Source organism: Pan paniscus, chromosome 21, assembly GCF_029289425.2.
Source record: "Pan paniscus chromosome 21, NHGRI_mPanPan1-v2.0_pri, whole genome shotgun sequence".
NCBI classification, from domain to species: Eukaryota; Metazoa; Chordata; class Mammalia; order Primates; family Hominidae; genus Pan; species Pan paniscus.
The window spans coordinates 59,234,168-59,252,707 of record NC_073270.2 but is presented as its reverse complement, the minus strand read 5'-3'; the positions used below and the strand labels follow the sequence as shown (position 1 = coordinate 59,252,707).

Genomic DNA, 18,540 nt, shown 5'->3' with positions numbered 1-18,540 from the left:
TGTTATTTAGGGCTTTAATTACAGTTCTCAAAGTAGAATGATTTTCCTTAAAAAAAAAAAAACTCTTTGGATGCAAAAAATAATGGCTTTTGTGATATAATTTAAGGGTTTTCTTCGTTTCCACCATCGGAATTTATTTCTAGTGATAAAATTGTATTTTTTAAAAAAATTCCCCTTCTACAGATAATTTCAATGCTGCGGCACCACACACAGGCATACATCTTAAGTGCCTCCAAACAAAGTCATTTTTATTCAGCAAGGGGACGCTGTGAATGTTTCTTTTTGCCTGATTTAAGTTATGTGGGAGATCAAGATCAGATTGTTCATGATTACGAAGGAGGACAGGATGGTGGCACCACAGGACATGAAAGGGAGCACTTTTTCTGAAAATCCATTCTTTTTTTTTTTTTTTTTTGAGACACAGTCTTGCTCTGTTGCCCAGGCTGGAGTGCAGTGGCACCATCTCAGCTCACTGCAACCTTCGCCTCCCGGGCTCAAGCAATTCTCTTGCCTCAGCCTCCCAAGTAGCTGGGACTACAGGCACGCACCACCATGCCCTGCTAATGTTTTTTGTATTTTTAGTAGGGACGAGGTTTTGCCATGTTGGCCAGGTTGGTCTGAAACTCCTGACCTCAAGTGATCCGCCTGCCTCAGCCTCCCAAAGTGCAGGGGTTACAGGCTTGAGCCACTGCACCTGGCCCCCTTCGTTTCAAGCAGGAAAGCCATCATTTCCAGTGGTTGTTTGTCTTTGGGCAGTGACAATGTGGCAAAGCCTTTGGAAATTTCAAATAGTGACTGCATTGAAAGCTAATATTCAGGATAATGGGGAGTAAAAGAAATTGGGGTCAGCCAAGGGAAGAATTTTCCAGATCCCAGAGAAATGGGCATAGATGCCTATCTGTGATGAATCTGTTTGGCCACAGGGTGGTATAATCTTCCTAGCAGAAAAGTTTTTTTTTTTTTTTCATTGCAAGGACAACTTATAATCATCAAAAAGAAGTGAAACATGGTTTTGATTAAAACAGCCTGTTGGCTCAATAATCTCTGTAATTTCAAAAACATCCTTAATGCAGAAGAAGAACACGCCGATGTCAGGAATGGCCTGGGGCCCCATTACAACAGCAACCGAATAAATAAGGAGAAGAATCTTGAGGTCATAAAAACAAAATTAAGCTAATGTTTCAAATTTTGACAATTATGAATTCTTCCTCTAAGAAGACATTAAAAAAATTTTCAGGCACTATTAGATAAAATACAAAGAGAATAATTCTACATGGATGAGTGTGCAGTTTTCCCACGGGGGTAAAGCATGCCTTTAAAAGGAAAACTCTGAATTAGGACGTTGGTTCCTCCCTAGATCCAGCAATTGGACGGGACTCATGCAGACAGACAAACTTGGTTCTTATAGTTTCTTTGTAAACTCAGATCTAATTCTTTCATAAGCTATTGAAAGAGAATGACCAGGAAAAAATGACAAGCATATTTTTTCTATACAAAAGAATCCCCATTGTGGGCCAGTTTGGTAGGAAACAGAAACAAGCAAATATAACAAAATCTGTGTTCATACATGGCGATATAGTTAGTATATACAAATATGTACACTATAAAAATGCACGGACGGCTTATGCTCCCAGCCATCCAAGCTGCATTGGACTTAGGGTAAACAGCCTGGTTTTTCTTCCTAGTATACAGGCAAATGTATTATATACAGCATGCAGGTGATAGAAAATTAGTGCGCTTGCACAGAAGCATTCTACAGGCATGGTTGCAGTCATTTTTCTTTGAAAATGACCGGTCTGCTTTCTGAATATAAAAATGTGTTTGCCTTTCTTTGCTGGCAAGTAAACACTTTCCTTTAGAGCAAGGATGAATGTGATTCTTGAACCTTGCTCTGACCCACTTCCCCCCTGCCCTTTCTAAAAGAAATTAAAAAAAAAATCTAGAATTAATGCAAGGGAGCAAATATATAACATAAATGTGTTTGATATCAGGTTTCCCAAAAAGGTGTAAAAGCTCTGTAGAGCAAGAACTGGTTGGCCATTGAAAAGACTGTATGATCACCTAGCTTCTTGATTTTAAAGGGGTTTGGGAGTTAATGATTCATGCCAACAGTGCCTGGCTGTTAGGAATCAAAGTCAGAAGGGATTAGAAGGACATCATCAGGAAATCAAAAAGTATATTTTACCCAAGATATTGTGACATTTAGGAACCCTGAGCCAAATGGGAATTGTTTTGTATGTCAGCTTTTTTGCCTCGCATTACACATTCTAGTGTCTGAGGTGTTCGAAAGCTCAAGTATTGTATTGCGAAACTGGAATGTTTGTAATATTTACTTCAATGCACAATAGACATCACTTTTACTTCTCTGAAGACTGGCTGAACTTTCTGTACTTAAAAAATATACATACACATCTATAATTCCTGAATGTTATATGGGTCATTTAGAAAGTGAAAATATTACTGTACAAAGTCTTCACATTTGAGACATAATTGTATGATTGTTCAAATTCTGTTAATATTAGCTATTGGCAGGGGACTGATATCCAAATGCAGGTTTCAGGTTCAAGACAATTCATTGAACACATTGAAATTTATTTTCTGAAAGAGTTGAATGGAGTGGTTAGATTTTTTTTTTTTTGTAATGCCTTTGTTCAAATTTTTTGGGGTTTCTTACCAAAAAGTTTCTCCTGGGGTTTCTTATCAGAAAGTTATTACTTGTACTTCTAAAAGCTGTTTTAAGCAAATAAACATGATGCAAAGGCTGTGAATATTTAATCTGTCTTTTTTCAAACAGCCTGTATTTTAAAAGGCCTTAATAATAATCATGGCTATTGGTAAAATCATTTGTATGCCAAAGGGTGTCAAGTAAAGGTGTCATGCCTTGGAAGAGCCATTTTACTTGGAATATATTGTTCCAAAGGAAATGGACAGAGTCCTGTTGCAGAAATAGCGTTCCACCTGGTACTAGCATTTTAAAACAGTCCTATTCTAATCCATAACACATTTCTAGTTTTCCCTGAAGCTTTGGGCTGCCTTGTGCATGAATAATTTTTGGAGAAACACCCACGCCCGTTAGCCCATTGTTCGTAACTATTGGAAGAAGATTAACTAGAGCCTGAAAATTGTATATCTGCGTATGCCTCTGAATCTGTCACTGGGAACCAAAGGAGATAAGTGGCTTTTACTTTGGATGAAGAAGTAAAATTCCCCAGTAGAAATTCTAAAGATGATTCACAAGTTTCAAAATGTTTAATGCCTTCCTACAATGGAAACGTGTCTCTCTGTCTGGGGGGATGGAAATTTGTATCTCTTTCTCCAGCTCAATCTTTGTCTAAAAGTATTTCATAGATATTTTGAGAAAGTGCCACATAGAGGAAAGGAGAAAATGAAGTTAGCATTTGAACATCTTACAAGGGGAAAAATACACGAAAATTTCAGTTTTGATTTCTTTTTTGCCTAATGCATGTTTGAAATAGATACTACCGTTATTGCTCTTTAGAACTACATATGTGCATATTTTAAAGCTTTAATATATTTCCTTATTGTTGTTATTATTTTTGCATTCATCTACATCTTACTATCCTTGTTGCAGAGAAGAGAGGATAATGTGAAAAATGACATTTGGGTTTTTTTTTTTTTTTTTTTTTTTTAAACAAAAGCATTTAACAAGCTTAAAAAATGAAACTCAATGAAAAAGAAAAGAAGGTTTGAACACAGTCAAATAACCTGAGAAGTGACAGATGGAAAAGCAACAGAATGCAAGCACCTTGTAAGGTCTGTAATCTTTGGATTTACTGTGAAAAGTTTCAGAACATCATAGACTCTTACTGCCACATTGTCCATAGACCCTGGAAAATAACAGTGAAATTCATATGTATACACATATATATGAATACACACACGCATGCATGCACACTGTCTTCACACACCCCTCCTCACCACTTAACCAGAGTTACATAAATGCTTCTCAGATATGTCATTGCATTTGTTTGTTTTCTGCATCTCAACTAAATTCAGCGGCTTGCGCCTGTGACATTAATTATGCAAGATTCAAACAACCAAGCAGGCACATTTTGGGGGTGAGTTTTAAGAAATCTGTGACCTGAAAGAAATTCTGTGGGGACTGTCTGGGTTATCCAATTTATTCCGTGATTATATTGTGTTTTTAGGTCTTGACCTATTTTTAAGCTATTTCCTCTCTGTATGCTTTTTAGAAAAAAAATCCTTATTCTGAAATACTAATATTTTGATTCTACATGAACTGTGTCCCTCAAATGTCTTGATATCAGCTATCTTTAGGAGCTATTGTAAAACACAGGAAGGCCAGGCTGTTGTGTGAAGTGTTTACTGTTGTTATCCCACAGTGCCTAGGACAGTGTCTCACGTAACAGGTGCCCAATAATATTTGTTAAATGAATTTGCTAAATAAATATCATTTCCTGTTGTGCCCTGTGCCACCAGTGCTTTGTAACATGCTGTGTATTTGGAGGATTTGCTGAACTACAAAATAAGGCCAAATATGTAACATTTAAATATTGACATATAAATTTTTAAATGGACATCTCAATTTGCAGCTGGTTGGTGGTCTTAGCTGGAAGGAGGGATGGGGAAGAAAAGGCAATCTCTCGCTCTCACTGGTACCAAGAGGTGGTGGAAGAATGGCGATACTTGAGGGTAATTTGCATTATATTTGCATGTCAGCCTCCTTTCCAATTCTAAAGTTCTTATCAGAACTGTGTTTTATTCAGCAAAAAGAAAGCAGTGGTATGAAGGTGGATAAAGACATTCTCCTGAGTTTATGTTATTTAGTTTTTTTCCTCCAGAAAGAAGTTTCTAGAAGCCTCAGAGGGCTGGCCGAATGAAGACAGGCCTGGCCTCTAGGAATATGCTGAGTGCTGATGTATGCCCCAGTGCCAGCCCAGATCTTGTTTTCTAAGGTGAACCTTAGCAGCCATCCCTCGGCAGTGACATGCCTGGTTGCCAGGCGGCAATTCACCTGTCTTACCAAATTTATCAATATTTTTGTCTCTCACCTCCCACCCCACCCACCATAGAAATTACGCTAACAAAACCATATCGATTATATGTTGAAGCAGATGATTTATTTTTTCTTCCTTAGAAGGGAAACAATTTCCATGGAATTGGGAATTGTATTGATCTCCTCCCCCCATTGGAGCAAGGGCTCGAGAATCCACTTTTGGATGGTTGCAGTGAGATCTGAATTATGGAACTTTGGCCTAATAACCCTGGATTGGAGCAGACAATTTTTAACAGCTTCAAGAACCCCAATACTAATGCATTGATTTTCCTTTAATAGAATTTCCTTGTTGAAGGACGGTGCTCAGTAGAGTCCAGTCCACCCTTCGATCTTAACCCATCTGAAGACTGTTCCTTTCCAGTCGAGCTCCATTCATTTCTGGTTGAATAGGTTAAGCAAAGACAGACCTCACTGTTCTCAATTCACTTTATGATCCTCCCATCATAAAAAATAATATCAGCACCTTGCTTTTCATGTCAGAACTACATTTGAGCCGCTATTCCCTATGCCCATGAGTAAATCCCATAAAAGCCGCCCCGTTGTACTGTTGCTATTTTTCCTTGTGGGTGATTGATTGATGGATGAGTGCTGACACTTCAATGAAGCTATTTCGACTGCCATCTCAATCCGATGATGTGAGGGGTATATTTTCTGTCCATGCCTCATTACTTCAGAATGACATTCCTGGAACTTCATTTAGTTTTTCCCTCCTTCCCCGAAGCGCCATATTTTTTCCCATCTAGGTTATGCATGCCATAAAAAAAGCAATTTGCTATTATATGTGGCATAAGGGCAACACTTTCCCTAGGAGGTAAATAAGAAGTTTTTTTTTTTTTTTTTTTAATCCCAAAGTTGAATTTAGGGATCATGTCAAAATTTCCAAAACAATTCCAACAGGCAGCCTCCTTGAGAAATGGTGAGGAAGAGATATTTGGTTTCATTTTGTCAGTGTTGAGATTAAAAAAAAAAATAACCTTGGTAATTAAAGCAACAACAGAAAATATTCCTTTTGTTTCAGAATCACCTAGTTCCTAGTGTTGTGCCTAGAATAGTATAAATATTTCACCATAGCTGAGTAGCAATTTACCACATAATCCAGACGTATTTGTCCTTTGAGAATAAGGAAATTCATTGTTTAAATGCAATGATGGATTTATCTATTATAGGTTGCTTTCAATTGTATAGAAAATGTTCAACTAGAGTAAACAGATCTATCCTTGCGTCTCCAAACTGTGCACTAGGTATGCAAGACTTTTAATATTAAAACATGCTCTTAGCTCTTCCAAGTTGACTTAGGACCTGATTTTAATCTGTGTAATACAGTATTCCCGTTAATAATAACGTATAATTAAGACATCCGTTAAAAATCCATAACGTTAATTTAATGGAGAAAATCTAATACAGTTCTATTGGAATTTTTACGTTAAATTAACTTTAACGGGCTTTTAATGGATGTCTTAATTAGATCTCATTATTAATGGGAATATTCCACAAATTAAAATTGGGCCCTCAAAGTTTTAATGAAAAAAGTTGCAGGAACACATTTAAAATGGACACCCTATTTCATGCTTTCTGTTGCTTCTAAAGCTAAGCTGCGTTTTAGAGCCCATAAACATCAGGTTCTGCAGAAAGGGATTACCAGAAAAGGCTGCTGCAGAACTTTCCACCCTGTAATGATCTCATCTTCTCACGTTCTCTCAGATTCTGCATTTCACCTATTCTCCCAATTTGCAGTTCTCATAGACAGTGGTGTGTGCTTAAAACTATTTTTTTTTCAGCCAATCAAGATAATGATGATGATCAAGGTGCCCCACCACTGCATAGGAAAAGTCTTTGGCAGCAACATGGTTAAGCTTAACTATTTGAACAAGTTTCACAGAAGATGAACATTGTTCAGGGGTTTTCTTGGCTTAAATTCTGGTTTAACTTAATAATTCTTCTACTTTGCAGTGATTAATGGTCCCCTAGTGCAGGCGCAGGACTGGGCAATCCAGGTGCAACTGTAATTGTTACACTGAACAGAAACATTTCCTTTAGACAAAAGTTCCCAGAGGGGTTATAAATAGGAAATGGACATTACCATGAAAAGTAAGCCTCCAAGTGTCTACATCTAGTGCAACCCACTTGGACATTAAACTATGAAGACTTATACTCCCCCCCACTTTCCTGTTACAAACTGACAAAATAAGTACATCAATGCTCTCAGTCATTACTTTTCTTCGGTGGCACTTTGTTTTCTTGTGACAGTGAAAAGGGTACTGTGGAGACGAGACAGCCCCATTGCAGTTTATCAATGAAAATCTAATACCGCCCATAAGCAGAGAAGTGGAAATCAATACTTCATTACCAAATTGTTAGTGAGGATGAAGAGAAATGGCTGGGGTGATTTTTTTTTTTTTTTTGGCAGTCTTCTCAGAGCCAGGGTGTCAGGAGGAGTTCAGTGAGTTCAATGTCAGAAGCAGGATGGTGCAACGAAGAAGGGTTCAGTGTGAGGGGATCCAGGCTGGAAAGTGGAAACTAAGGCATTCGTCCTGTAATGGGAATCAGAACAACAGAAAGATGCATTATTTTCTGAGGTGTAGCCCAGGTGATTTTTTTTCCCCGGGGTGATCACCTTGCCCACCTCCACTACTTTATTTGTCCAAATGTTCTGAGTAGAGTCCTAGTTATATAACCAGACTGTGAAACATGAAAAGGAGGAGTCAACTTTGAGAAAAAACTATTTAAATACTGTATGTTCTCACTCATAAGTGGGAGCTAAACACTGAGCACAGATGGATGTAAACATGGGAACAACAGACACTAGGGTCTCCTGGGGCTGGGGAGGGAGGAAGGAGGAAATAGTTTGAAAAACTGCCTATCAGGTACTATGCTCACTGCCTGGGTGATGAGATCCATACCCCACAGCTCACCATCATGCAATATTCCCATGCAACAAACTGCACATGTACCCTCTGTATCTAAAAAGAAAGTTGCAATTTTCTTATTCTTTTCCTTTTGAGACAGAGTCTCGCTTTGTCACTACACTCGTGCAGCGGCGTCATCACGGCTCACGGCAACCTCAACCTGCCAGGCCCAAGTGATCCTCCCACCTCAGCCTCCTGAGTGGCTGGAACCGCAGGCACACTCCATCATGCCTGACTAGGTTTATTTTTTATTTTGCAGAGCCTATGTTGCCCAGGCTGGTCTCAGATTCCTGGGCTCAAGCAATCCTCCCACCTCAGCCTCTCAAGGTGCTGAGATTACAGGCTTGAGCCACCTAGACTGGCCAAAAAGTTGCAACTTTAAGAAAAAAAATATTTTTAATATAATGTATGGAAAGGATATTTGAACACTCATGTTCATAGCAACATTATTCACAACAGCCAAAACTCAGAAGCAACCCAAGTGTCCAACGGATGAGTGGATAAGCAAATGTGATATGTACATGCGATGGAATATTAGCCCTAAAAATGGAAGAAATTCTGACACATTCTACAACATGGATGAACCCTGAGAATATTATGCTAAGTGAAAATAAGCCAGTCACAAAAAGAAATATATTATATGGTTATACCTATATAACATATCTAGAGGTAGTCAAACTCATAGAAACAGAAAGAGGAATGGTGGTTGCCAGGGACTGGGGATGAGGTGGGAAAAGAAATAAGAATTCTTGTTCACTCAGAGCAGTTTCAGTTTCATCTTTTGTAAGATGAAAAATTCTGTAGATGGATATTGTTATGTTTGTACAACAATCTGAATGTACTCAAAGCCACTCAACTGTGCACTTAATAGTGAAAATGATAAATTTTATGTTATGTGTATTTTACTGCAATTAGAAATAAATATACATAATGTATGATTTTTTTCACTATAAAGCTTTTTGGAAAAACAAAAACAAAACAACCCATTAACCTATGGTCATACTAGGCTTAAAGCTCTCATTCACGTTCTGCTGTATTTCCTTCTAGTCTTTTCTTTTCCCATGCTTTTTTTTTTTTTTTTTTTTTTTGAGCTGGAGCCTTGCTCTGTCACCCAAGCTGGAGTGTAGTGGCACGATGTTGGTTCATTACAACCTCCGCCTCTTGGGTTCAAGTAATTCTCCTGCTTCAGCCTCCCGAGTAGCTGGGATTACAGACATGCATCACCATGCCCAGCTAATTTTTGTATTTTTAGTAGAGACAGGGTTTCACCATGTTGGCCAGGCTAGTCTTGAACTCCTGACCTCAAGTGATCTGCCTGCCTCAGCCTCCCAAAGTGCTGGGATTACAGGTGTGAGCCACTGTGTCTGGCCTTCCCATGCATTTCGTTAGGTTTACACAGTTATATATGCTGACTATATGAGGCACCTGTCTGGAGGTATTTCTTCACTGGAAAGCATCAGTATAAACAGCTGTAGAAGTTCTATCACATACATTATAATAGTTTATGATACTACGATAATGTAATATTGGACATTTAATGTTTGCAATTTTTATTCAATAATACATAACACTATGATGAACATCTTTGCGTTTCAAGCTTTTCTGTATGCTGGAATATTTTCATAGGCTTAAATTCTTAAGTGTGGAATTCCTGTCAAAAGATAGGAACGTTTTTGGTAGAGAAGTGCTACTTAGTAACAGGGTGATTTTTCTTTCCAAGAACTTTGCTCTGGATTACTGTGTGGAAAGCATGCAATTTCCTTCCAGCCCAATCTGAGTGAAGTTTCTTGTTTACATCTTGTTATTTGGTGGTAATGTTCATTTTCGTGAGAAAAAACACTGAACCTAAATATGATTAGTCTTTTTAGAAAAGGAAAGCTTCCAAATTTCTAGTGGAAGGATAAAGACAAATTGAAAATCAGCTGACATTTGATATGTATAGAGAAATGATGCACAAGATAATCATAACAGACATTTGAAACTATTCCTTGGTAAGGAATAGTATGACTGGAATACTAGCAACCAGTTATTATGTATCTACCAAATTCCAGTCACTTTATACACATTACTGTTAACTCTTGAAACAATCTCATTTTAAAAATGAGAGATAAAGGACGAGCATGGTGGTGCACGCCTGTAATCCCAGCACCTTGGGAGGCAAAGGCGGGTGGATCACATGAGGCTATGAGATCAAGACCAGCCTAGTAAGCATGGTGAAACTCTGTCTCTACTAAAAACACAAAAATTAGCTGGGCATGGTGGTGCACCTCTGAAATTCCAGCTACTCAGGAGGCTGAGGCATGAGAATCGCTTGAACCTGGGAGGCGGAGGTTGTAGTGAGCCAAGATCGCACCACTGCATTCCAGCTTGGGCAACAGAGTGAGACTCTGTCTCAAAAAAAAAAAAAGTAAGTGACTTGTCCTAGGGTTCACAGCTAATAAAAAGCAGAGGATGGCTTTAAATTTAGTCCTTCCTACTCTGAAGCTTCCAAGCTCATGACAGGCACCACCCTACCTAGATTACAGGTGAATGCCTTGATCACCATCAGTGGGGAGAACCATTTCCCTTTGACATTAGATGTGCACTTGAGAGAAAAAGGGTCCCTGGCAATCTTTGTTTTGAGTTGGTTGAGATCCTCTGGCAGGTCTAGAAGCTTAAAGGAGGATGATCATGTGGTTGGAAGAAGAGAGATGGGTCAAAGGAAAAGTGGAGACCACAAATTGGTGGACTTTTGGAAACTGCAATGGCATTACACTGTGAAACAAGAGTGAAGTCCTGGCTGAAGGACTGTTTCACACCAGGCCTACTGCAGGCTGTCATTTTCTCCTCTTTGACCATGATATTAATGTGATATCAATTTCATGGAACTTTGTTTTATTATCACTTCCTTGAAGTGGCTCCACATTAAATCAACACCCAGACTTTTCTAACTGGGTTTCTCTTAGGGCAAAGTTTGTCCTGGGAATGAAAGTAAGGAGAAAGAAAATAATGATTTTATTATAGTTCCTGTCTTGGAAATTCACAACACACATTAACATATTAAAGACTCTGAGAAGTCCTGCAATTAAAATCAAACCAAACATAGTGTGTCTTTACTTAACTCAGTACTTGCCAGGTTTATTTGATAACTCTTTTCTTCCCTATTTAAGATTCACAAATATACCTGAGTGTTGTTTGCTGAAAAATACCTTCATGACAGATCCTTTTTGTTTTTTAATTTTTTAATTAAAAATTTGTTTTGTTTTGTTTGGGGATGGGGGAGGTGGGGGACAGGGTTTTGTTCTGTCACCCACGCTAGAGTGCAGTGGTGCAATCACAGCTGACTGCAGCCTCCATCTCCTGGGCTCAATCCATCCTCCCACGTTAGCCTCCTGAGTAGCTGGGACTACAGGTGCGCCACCATGCCCGGCTAAGTTTTGTATTTTGTAGAGCCTCCTGGGCTCAGGGGATCCTCCCACCTCAGCCTCCTGAAAAGCTGGGACAAGTGTGCATTAGCACACCTGGTTTATTCTTTTGTATTTTTTGTACAGACAGGGTTTTGCCATGTTGCCCAGGCTGGTCTTGAACTCCTGGGCTCAAGCCATTCTCCCCGCCTTGGCCTCCCAAAGTGCTGAGATTACAGGCGTGAGCCACTGCACCTGGCCATCATCTGAGTATAGTTATTTTAAAATTTCAGATAACTATGTCTTTTATAAAACTTAGCTATGGGAGTATTTCTATTGGAGAAGTCTCCTGGATCCCACCATGACTGATGGAACTGGTGGGCTTTTGGTAAGGTCAGTGTTCCTACACTTGAAGAAGGGTAAAGAGAAGATCTGAATCTTGGACCACTTTGGGAAAACACATTATTATTTTTTAAAAATTATTTCTTTTTCTTTTCCTGTTTTTTTTTGAGACAGAGTCTCACTCTGTTGCCCAGGCTTGAGTATAGTGGCTTTGTCTTGGCTCCCTGCAACCTCTGCCTCCTGGGCTCAGGTGATCTTCCCACCTCAGCCTCCTGAAAAACTGGGACCTGCACACCTGGCTAATTTTTTTGTATTTTTTGTAGAGACAGGGTTTCGCCACGTTGCCCAGGCTGGTCTTGAACTCCTGGGCTCAAGCCATTCTCCCTGCCTTGGCCTCCCAAAGTGCTGGGATTACAGGCGTGAGCCACCATGTGCAGCCCTATTTTTAATTTTTGTGTGTACATAGTAGGTGTATATAGTTATGGTGTACATGAGATGTTTTGATACAGGCATGCAATGTGAAATAAGCACAAATGACAGATTCCTGTGCGAAAACCAAGGAAGTTTTCCAGTTCTCAAGACCTCAGTCCTGATTTTGTTATTGACTTTCTGTGATTCTTGACTCAGGTTATCTGGCTTTTTTGGATCTCAGCATGAAAGGATCCTGTTGTGGTGACAATGTGACATTGCTTCACCTTGTGTCAACTTCACAATGCTGCAGTTCAGGAGATCATAATTTCTACACTTTCAACCTAGGAACAGAGGGTTAAGAGATGTAAAGATGTTGAGCCTGTGGTCATTCTTGTCTCTTCAACCACTGCTTCTTATACGGCTTGTAATAATTTGGTAATGTTTTCAAGTGCTGAACATTGACATTATTAGTGATTTAGAGGCGTTTTCCCAAGAATATCTGAGTATAGTTACTTTTTTTTTTTTTTTTATGAGATGGAGTTTCGCTCTTGTTGCCCAGGCTGCAGTGCAATGGCGCGATATCTCGACTCACTGCAACTTCTACCTCCCAGATTCAAGCAATTCTCCTGCCTCAGCCTCCCGAGTAGCTGGGATTACAGGCATGCGCCACCATGCCTGGCTAATTTTGTATTTTTAGTAGAGATGAAGCTTTCTCCATGTTGGTCAGGCTGGTCTCGATCTCCCGACCTCAGGAGATCCACCCACCTCGGCCTCCTGAAGTGCTGGGATTACAGGCGTAAGCCACTGCACCCGGCCATTATCTGAGTATAGTTACTTTTAAATTTCAGATACCTATGTCTTTTTTTTTTATTATACTTTAAGTTTTAGGGTACATGTGCACATTGTGCAGGTTAGTTACATATGTATACATGTGCCATGCTGGTGCGCTGCACCCACTAACTCGTCATCTAGCATTAGGTATATCTCCCAATGCTATCCCTCCCCCCTCCCCCCTCCCCACCACAGTCCCCAGAGTGTGATATTCCCCTTCCTGTGTCCATGTGATCTCATTGTTCAATTCCCACCTATGAGTGAGAATATGCGGTGTTTGGTTTTTTGTTCTTGCGATAGTTTACTGAGAATGATGGTTTCCAGTTTCATCCATGTCCCTACAAAGGACATGAACTCATCATTTTTGAAAAAATGCTCATCATCACTGGCCATCAGAGAAATGCAAATCAAAACCACTATGAGATATCATCTCACACCAGTTAGAATGGCAATCATTAAAAAGTCAGGAAACAACAGGTGCTGGAGAGGATGTGGAGAAATAGGAACACTTTTACACTGTTGGTGGGACTGTAAACTAGTTCAACCATTGTGGAAGTCAGTGTGGCCATTCCTCAGGGATCTAGAACTAGAAATACCATTTGACCCAACCATCCCATTACTGGGTATATACCCAAATGACTATAAATCATGCTGCTATAAAGACACATGCACACGTATGTTGATTGCGGCATTATTCACAATAGCAAAGACTTGGAACCAACCCAAATGTCCAACAATGATAGACTGGATTAAGAAAATGTGGCACATATACACCATGGAATATTATGCAGCCATAAAAAATGATACCTATGTCTTTTATGAAACTTAGCTATGGGAGTATTTCTATGGGAGAAGTCTCCTGGATCCCACCATGACTGATGGAAGTGGTGGGGGCTTTTGGAAAGGTCAGTGTTCCTATACTTGAAGAAGGGTAAAGAGAAGATCCAAATCTTGGACCACTTTGGGACAACACATTATTATTTTTTTAAAATTCTTTTTTTTTCTATTTTTTTTGAGACAGGGTCTCACTCTGTCACCCAGAGTGGCTTGAGTATAGTGGCATGATCTTGGTTCACTGCAACCTCTGCCTCCTGGGCTCAGGTGATGCTCCCACCTCAGCCTCCTGAAAAGCTGGGACCACAGGTGTGCACCAGCACATCTGGCTAATTTTTTTGTATTTTTTGTAGAGACAGTGTTTCGCCACGTTGCCCAGGCTAGTCTTGAACTCCTGAACTCAAGCAATCCTATTGCCTTGACCCCCCAAAGTGTTGGGATTACGGGCATGAGGCACTGTGCCTAGCCAAATTATTTCTTATATTAAAAGAAAAGTAAAAACCTCGTTTCTCTCTGTGCCTAAAGAGGAGATCCTGGCAGATAATTAAACCTGAAAAATGAAGGGAAGGGGAATAAGAGAACTGTTGTTAGTATTTCCCGCTGTTCAGAATGAATTGCATAGAACAGATTGAGAAAAAAAGGAAGTGGAGACTTTTAGTTGCCTCTCAAATGGTAGTTGAGGCTGGGCTTTGCTGCTGCATTTTTTTTTCTAATATATTGAGCTACTACTATAAAAATAAAATGGAAATAAATAAAAAATTTAATTACGTATCTAAAAAGTTCTTGGCAGTGTTCATTAAGTAGTTTGTGAGGGAGAGCCAGGCGAAGAGATGTAATTATTTTTGTATTAATTACAGAGCCACCAACAGATGCGTAGAATGACATATGCTTTAATTTGGCCATGCCAGCCTTTCTCATCCCCTGGCACAGCATTTTGGCTGGCTCCTACTCTTCTTGCCTTCCTCCTGCCTACCCCCTTCTCTCTTCACTCTCTGCTGTTGTTCTTATGCAACACTCCCATTTTTAGGGCATGTCTTATGGTTGCTAAAAGGGGGCACTGCTGGCATTTAGTGGTTAGGGGCTGGGAACGTGAGGCTCCTTGCAATGTGTGAGACAGTTTCACACAAGGTGCTGTTGTCCATCATCCTGCACCCATTTTTTATTTTTTTCATTTTTTTTTTTTTTTTGAAGGTAGGGTCTTGCTCTGTCATTCAGGCTGGAGTGCAGTGGCACGATCATAGTTCACTGTAGCCTTGATCTCCTGGGCTCAAGTGAACCTCCTGATTCAGCTGCCTGAGTAGCTGGTACTACAGGCGCATGCCACCACAGTAGGCTAATTTTTAAATTTTTTTGTAGAGATGGAGTCTCTACAAAAACACCTGGGTTGGCTGGGCACGGTGGCTCACGCTTGTAATCCCAGCACTTTGGGAGCCTGAGGCAGGTGGATCACCTGAGGTCAGGAGTTCAAGACCAGCCTGGCCAACATGGAGAAACCCAGTCTCTATTAAAAATACAAAAATTAGCTGGTGGTGGTGGCAGGCACCTGTAATCCCAGCTACTCAGGAGGCTGGGGCAGGAGAATCATTTGAACCCAGCAGGTGGAGGTTGCAGTGAGTCGAGATCGCATCGTTGCACTCTAGCCTGGGCAACAAGAGTGAAACTCCGTCTCAAAAAAACAAAAAAAACAAAAAAAAACCCTGGGTTATGTTGTCCATGCTGGTCTTCAACTCCTGGGCTCAAGTGAGCCTCCCGCCTCGTCCTCCCAAAGTATTGGGATTATAGGTGTGAGCCATTGCTCTCAGTCTGTACCACTTTTGAAAATATCTCTGCAAGCCAGTTTTTCTCTAACTTGGCACTGTTAATATTTTCAGCCAGATAGATACTTCCTTTTGGTGGGGGCCGCCCGTCTATGCATTGTAGATATTCAGCCGCATCCCTGGCTTCTACCCACTAGATGCCAGCAGCATCTGCTTTACCCCTGAGTTGTGACAACTGAAGTTGTGTCTAGACACTGTCAAATGCCCATTGGGGGTGGAGGACAAAATTGTCTTTGGTTCAAAACCTTTTTATAATTACCTGAGGCTAGAACTTAACTCTGTTTTACATATAAACACAAAGTCTTTTCTGCACAGTTTAACATACACTGTAATTTCCAGAAATAAAGCTTATCTGACAAAGAGAACCTGTAGTTTGCTTTATTTGGAATTTAATGAGAGTTATTTGCCATTTTAGAAAATCAAGTCACCTTTGTATTACTGTTCATGATCCTCAAGACCCCCATTCAATCTACCCATATTGCTCTGCGTTTACCACTGACATGTTCATGGTGAGTCTGCCTATGGCGCACATCTGACTGCCTCATTACATCTTCTAGGATGTTGTTACTCTGAGGGTGGTCCATATAACAGCAGTACTGGGATCACCTAGAGCTTGTCAGAAATGCAGAATACAGGGCCCACCCCAAGCTGCTGATTTGGAACCTGCATTTTAATAGGATGTTTGGGCGATTTTTGTACATGCTCGAGTTTGAGAAGCCCTGTTCTGGTGCATTTTCATGTCTCAATTTTCTCCTTTTTTTTTAAATTGAGACAGAGTCTTGCCCTGTTGCCCAGGCTGGAGTGCAGTGGCGCAATCTTGGCTCACTGCAACCTCCGCCTCCTGGGTTCAAGTGATTCTCCTGCCTCAGCCTACTGAGTAGCTGGGATTACAGGCATGCGCCACCACGCCCGGCTAATTTTTGTATTTTTAGTAGAGATGGGGTTTCACCATGTTGACCAGACTGGTCTGGAATCCCTGATCCGAAGTGATCCACCCACCTGGGCCTCCTAAAGTGCTGGGATTATAGGTGTAAGTCACTGTGCCAGGCCCCTTTCTTTTTTATTAGATGATTTCTTTTTGCGGTTTGTGTGTAGGCTGGCCACCTGATCTAGAAATTTTATTTCAGGATAGTAAAAGGAAGTTATAAAATGCTTGTCCTAAAATGTCAACAGTGAGTCTGCAAAGGCGGAGGACCTCTGCTCCCCACAAGCTCTTTCTTTTTTTTTAATCTGATAACTAAATTTATTTATTTATTTATTTTTATTTTATTATTTATTTTTTATTAAAGTTTTAGGGTACATGTGCACATTGTGCAGGTTAGTTACATATGTATACATATGCCATGCTGGTGTGCTGCACCCACCAACTCGTCATCTAGCATTAGGTATATCTCCCAATGCTATCCCTCCCCCCTCCCCACAACAGTCCCCAAAGTGTGATATTCCCCTTCCTGTGTCCATGTGATTTCATTGTTCAATTCCCACCTATGAGTGAGAATATGTGGTGTTTGGTTTTTTGTTCTTGCGATAGTTTACTGAGAATGATGACTTCCAATTTCATCCATGTCCCTACAAAGGACAGGAACTCATCCATTTTCATGGCTGCATAGTATTCCATGGTGTATATGTGCCACATTTTCTTAATCCAGTCTGTCATTGTTGGACATTTGGGTTGGTTCCAAGTCTTTGCTATTGTGAATAATGCCACAATAAACATACGTGTGCATGTGTCTTTATAGCAGCATGATTTATAGTCCTTTGGGTATATACCCAGTAATGGGATGGCTGGGTCAAATGGTACTTCCAGTTCTAGATCCCTGAGGAATGGCCACACTGACTTCCACAGTGGTTGAACTAGTTTACAGTCCCACCAACAGTGTAAAAGTGTTCCTATTTCTCCACATCCTCTCCAGCACCTGTTGTTTCCTGACTTTTTAATGATTGCCATTCTAACTGGTGTGAGATAGTATCTCATTGTGGTTTTGATTTGCATTTCTCTGATGGCCAGTGATGATGAGCATTTTTTCACGTGTTTTTTGGCTGCATAAATGTCTTCTTTTGAGAAGTGTCTGTTCATGTCCTTTGCCCACTTTTTGATGGGGTTGTTTGTTTTTTTCTTGTAAATTTGTTTGAGTTCATTGTAGATTCTGGATATTAGCCCTTTGTCAGATGAGTAGGTTGCGAAAATTTTCTCCCATTTTGTAGGTTGCCTGTTCACTCTGATGGTGGTTTCTTTTGCTGTGCAGAAGCTCTTTAGTTTAATTAGATCCCATTTGTCAATTTTGGCTTTTGTTGCCATTGCTTTTGGTGTTTTAGACATGAAGTCCTTGCCCATGCCTATGTCCTGAATGGTAATGCCTAGGTTTTCTTCTAGGGTTTTTATGGTTTTCGGTCTAACGTTTAAGTCTTTAATCCATCTTGAATTGATTTTTGTATAAGGTGTAAGGAAGGGATCCAGTTTCAGCTTTCTACATATGGCTAGCCAGTTTTCCCAGCACCATTTATTAAACAGGGAATCCTTTCCCCATTGCTTGTTTTTCTCAGGTTTGTCAAAGATCAGATAGTTGTAGATATGCGGCATTATTTCTGAGGGCTCTGTTCTGTTCCATTGATCTATATCTCTGTTTTGGTACCAGTACCATGCTGTTTTGGTTACTGTAGCCTTGTAGTATAGTTTGAAGTCAGGTAGTGTGATGCCTGCAGCTTTGTTCTTTTGGCTTAGGATTGACTTGGCGATGCGGGCTCTTTTTTGGTTCCATATGAACTTTAAAGTAGTTTTTTCCAATTCTGTGAAGAAAGGCATTGGTAGCTTGATGGGGATGGCATTGAATCTGTAAATTACCTTGGGCAGTATGGCCATTTTCACGATATTGATTCTTCCTACCCATGAGCATGGAATGTTCTTCCATTTGTTTGTATCCTCTTTTGTTTCCTTGAGCAGTGGTTTGTAGTTCTCCTTGAAGAGGTCCTTCACATCC

General features: G+C 40.2%; 1 protein-coding gene across 1 annotated transcript in view; it reads right to left on the bottom strand.

Moving 5' to 3' along the window:
* Window positions 1–227: 227 nt before the first annotated feature.
* TSHZ2 (teashirt zinc finger homeobox 2) overlaps window positions 228–18,540 on the bottom strand; it is a 533,490-nt gene continuing 515,177 nt past the window's right edge. Inside the window, exon 3 of the mRNA XM_014343095.4 lies at window positions 228–7,569. Within this exon, the coding sequence (XP_014198581.2) occupies window positions 7,568–7,569 (2 nt within the window). The 3' untranslated portion in view covers window positions 228–7,567. The remainder of the gene's footprint in view (window positions 7,570–18,540) is intronic.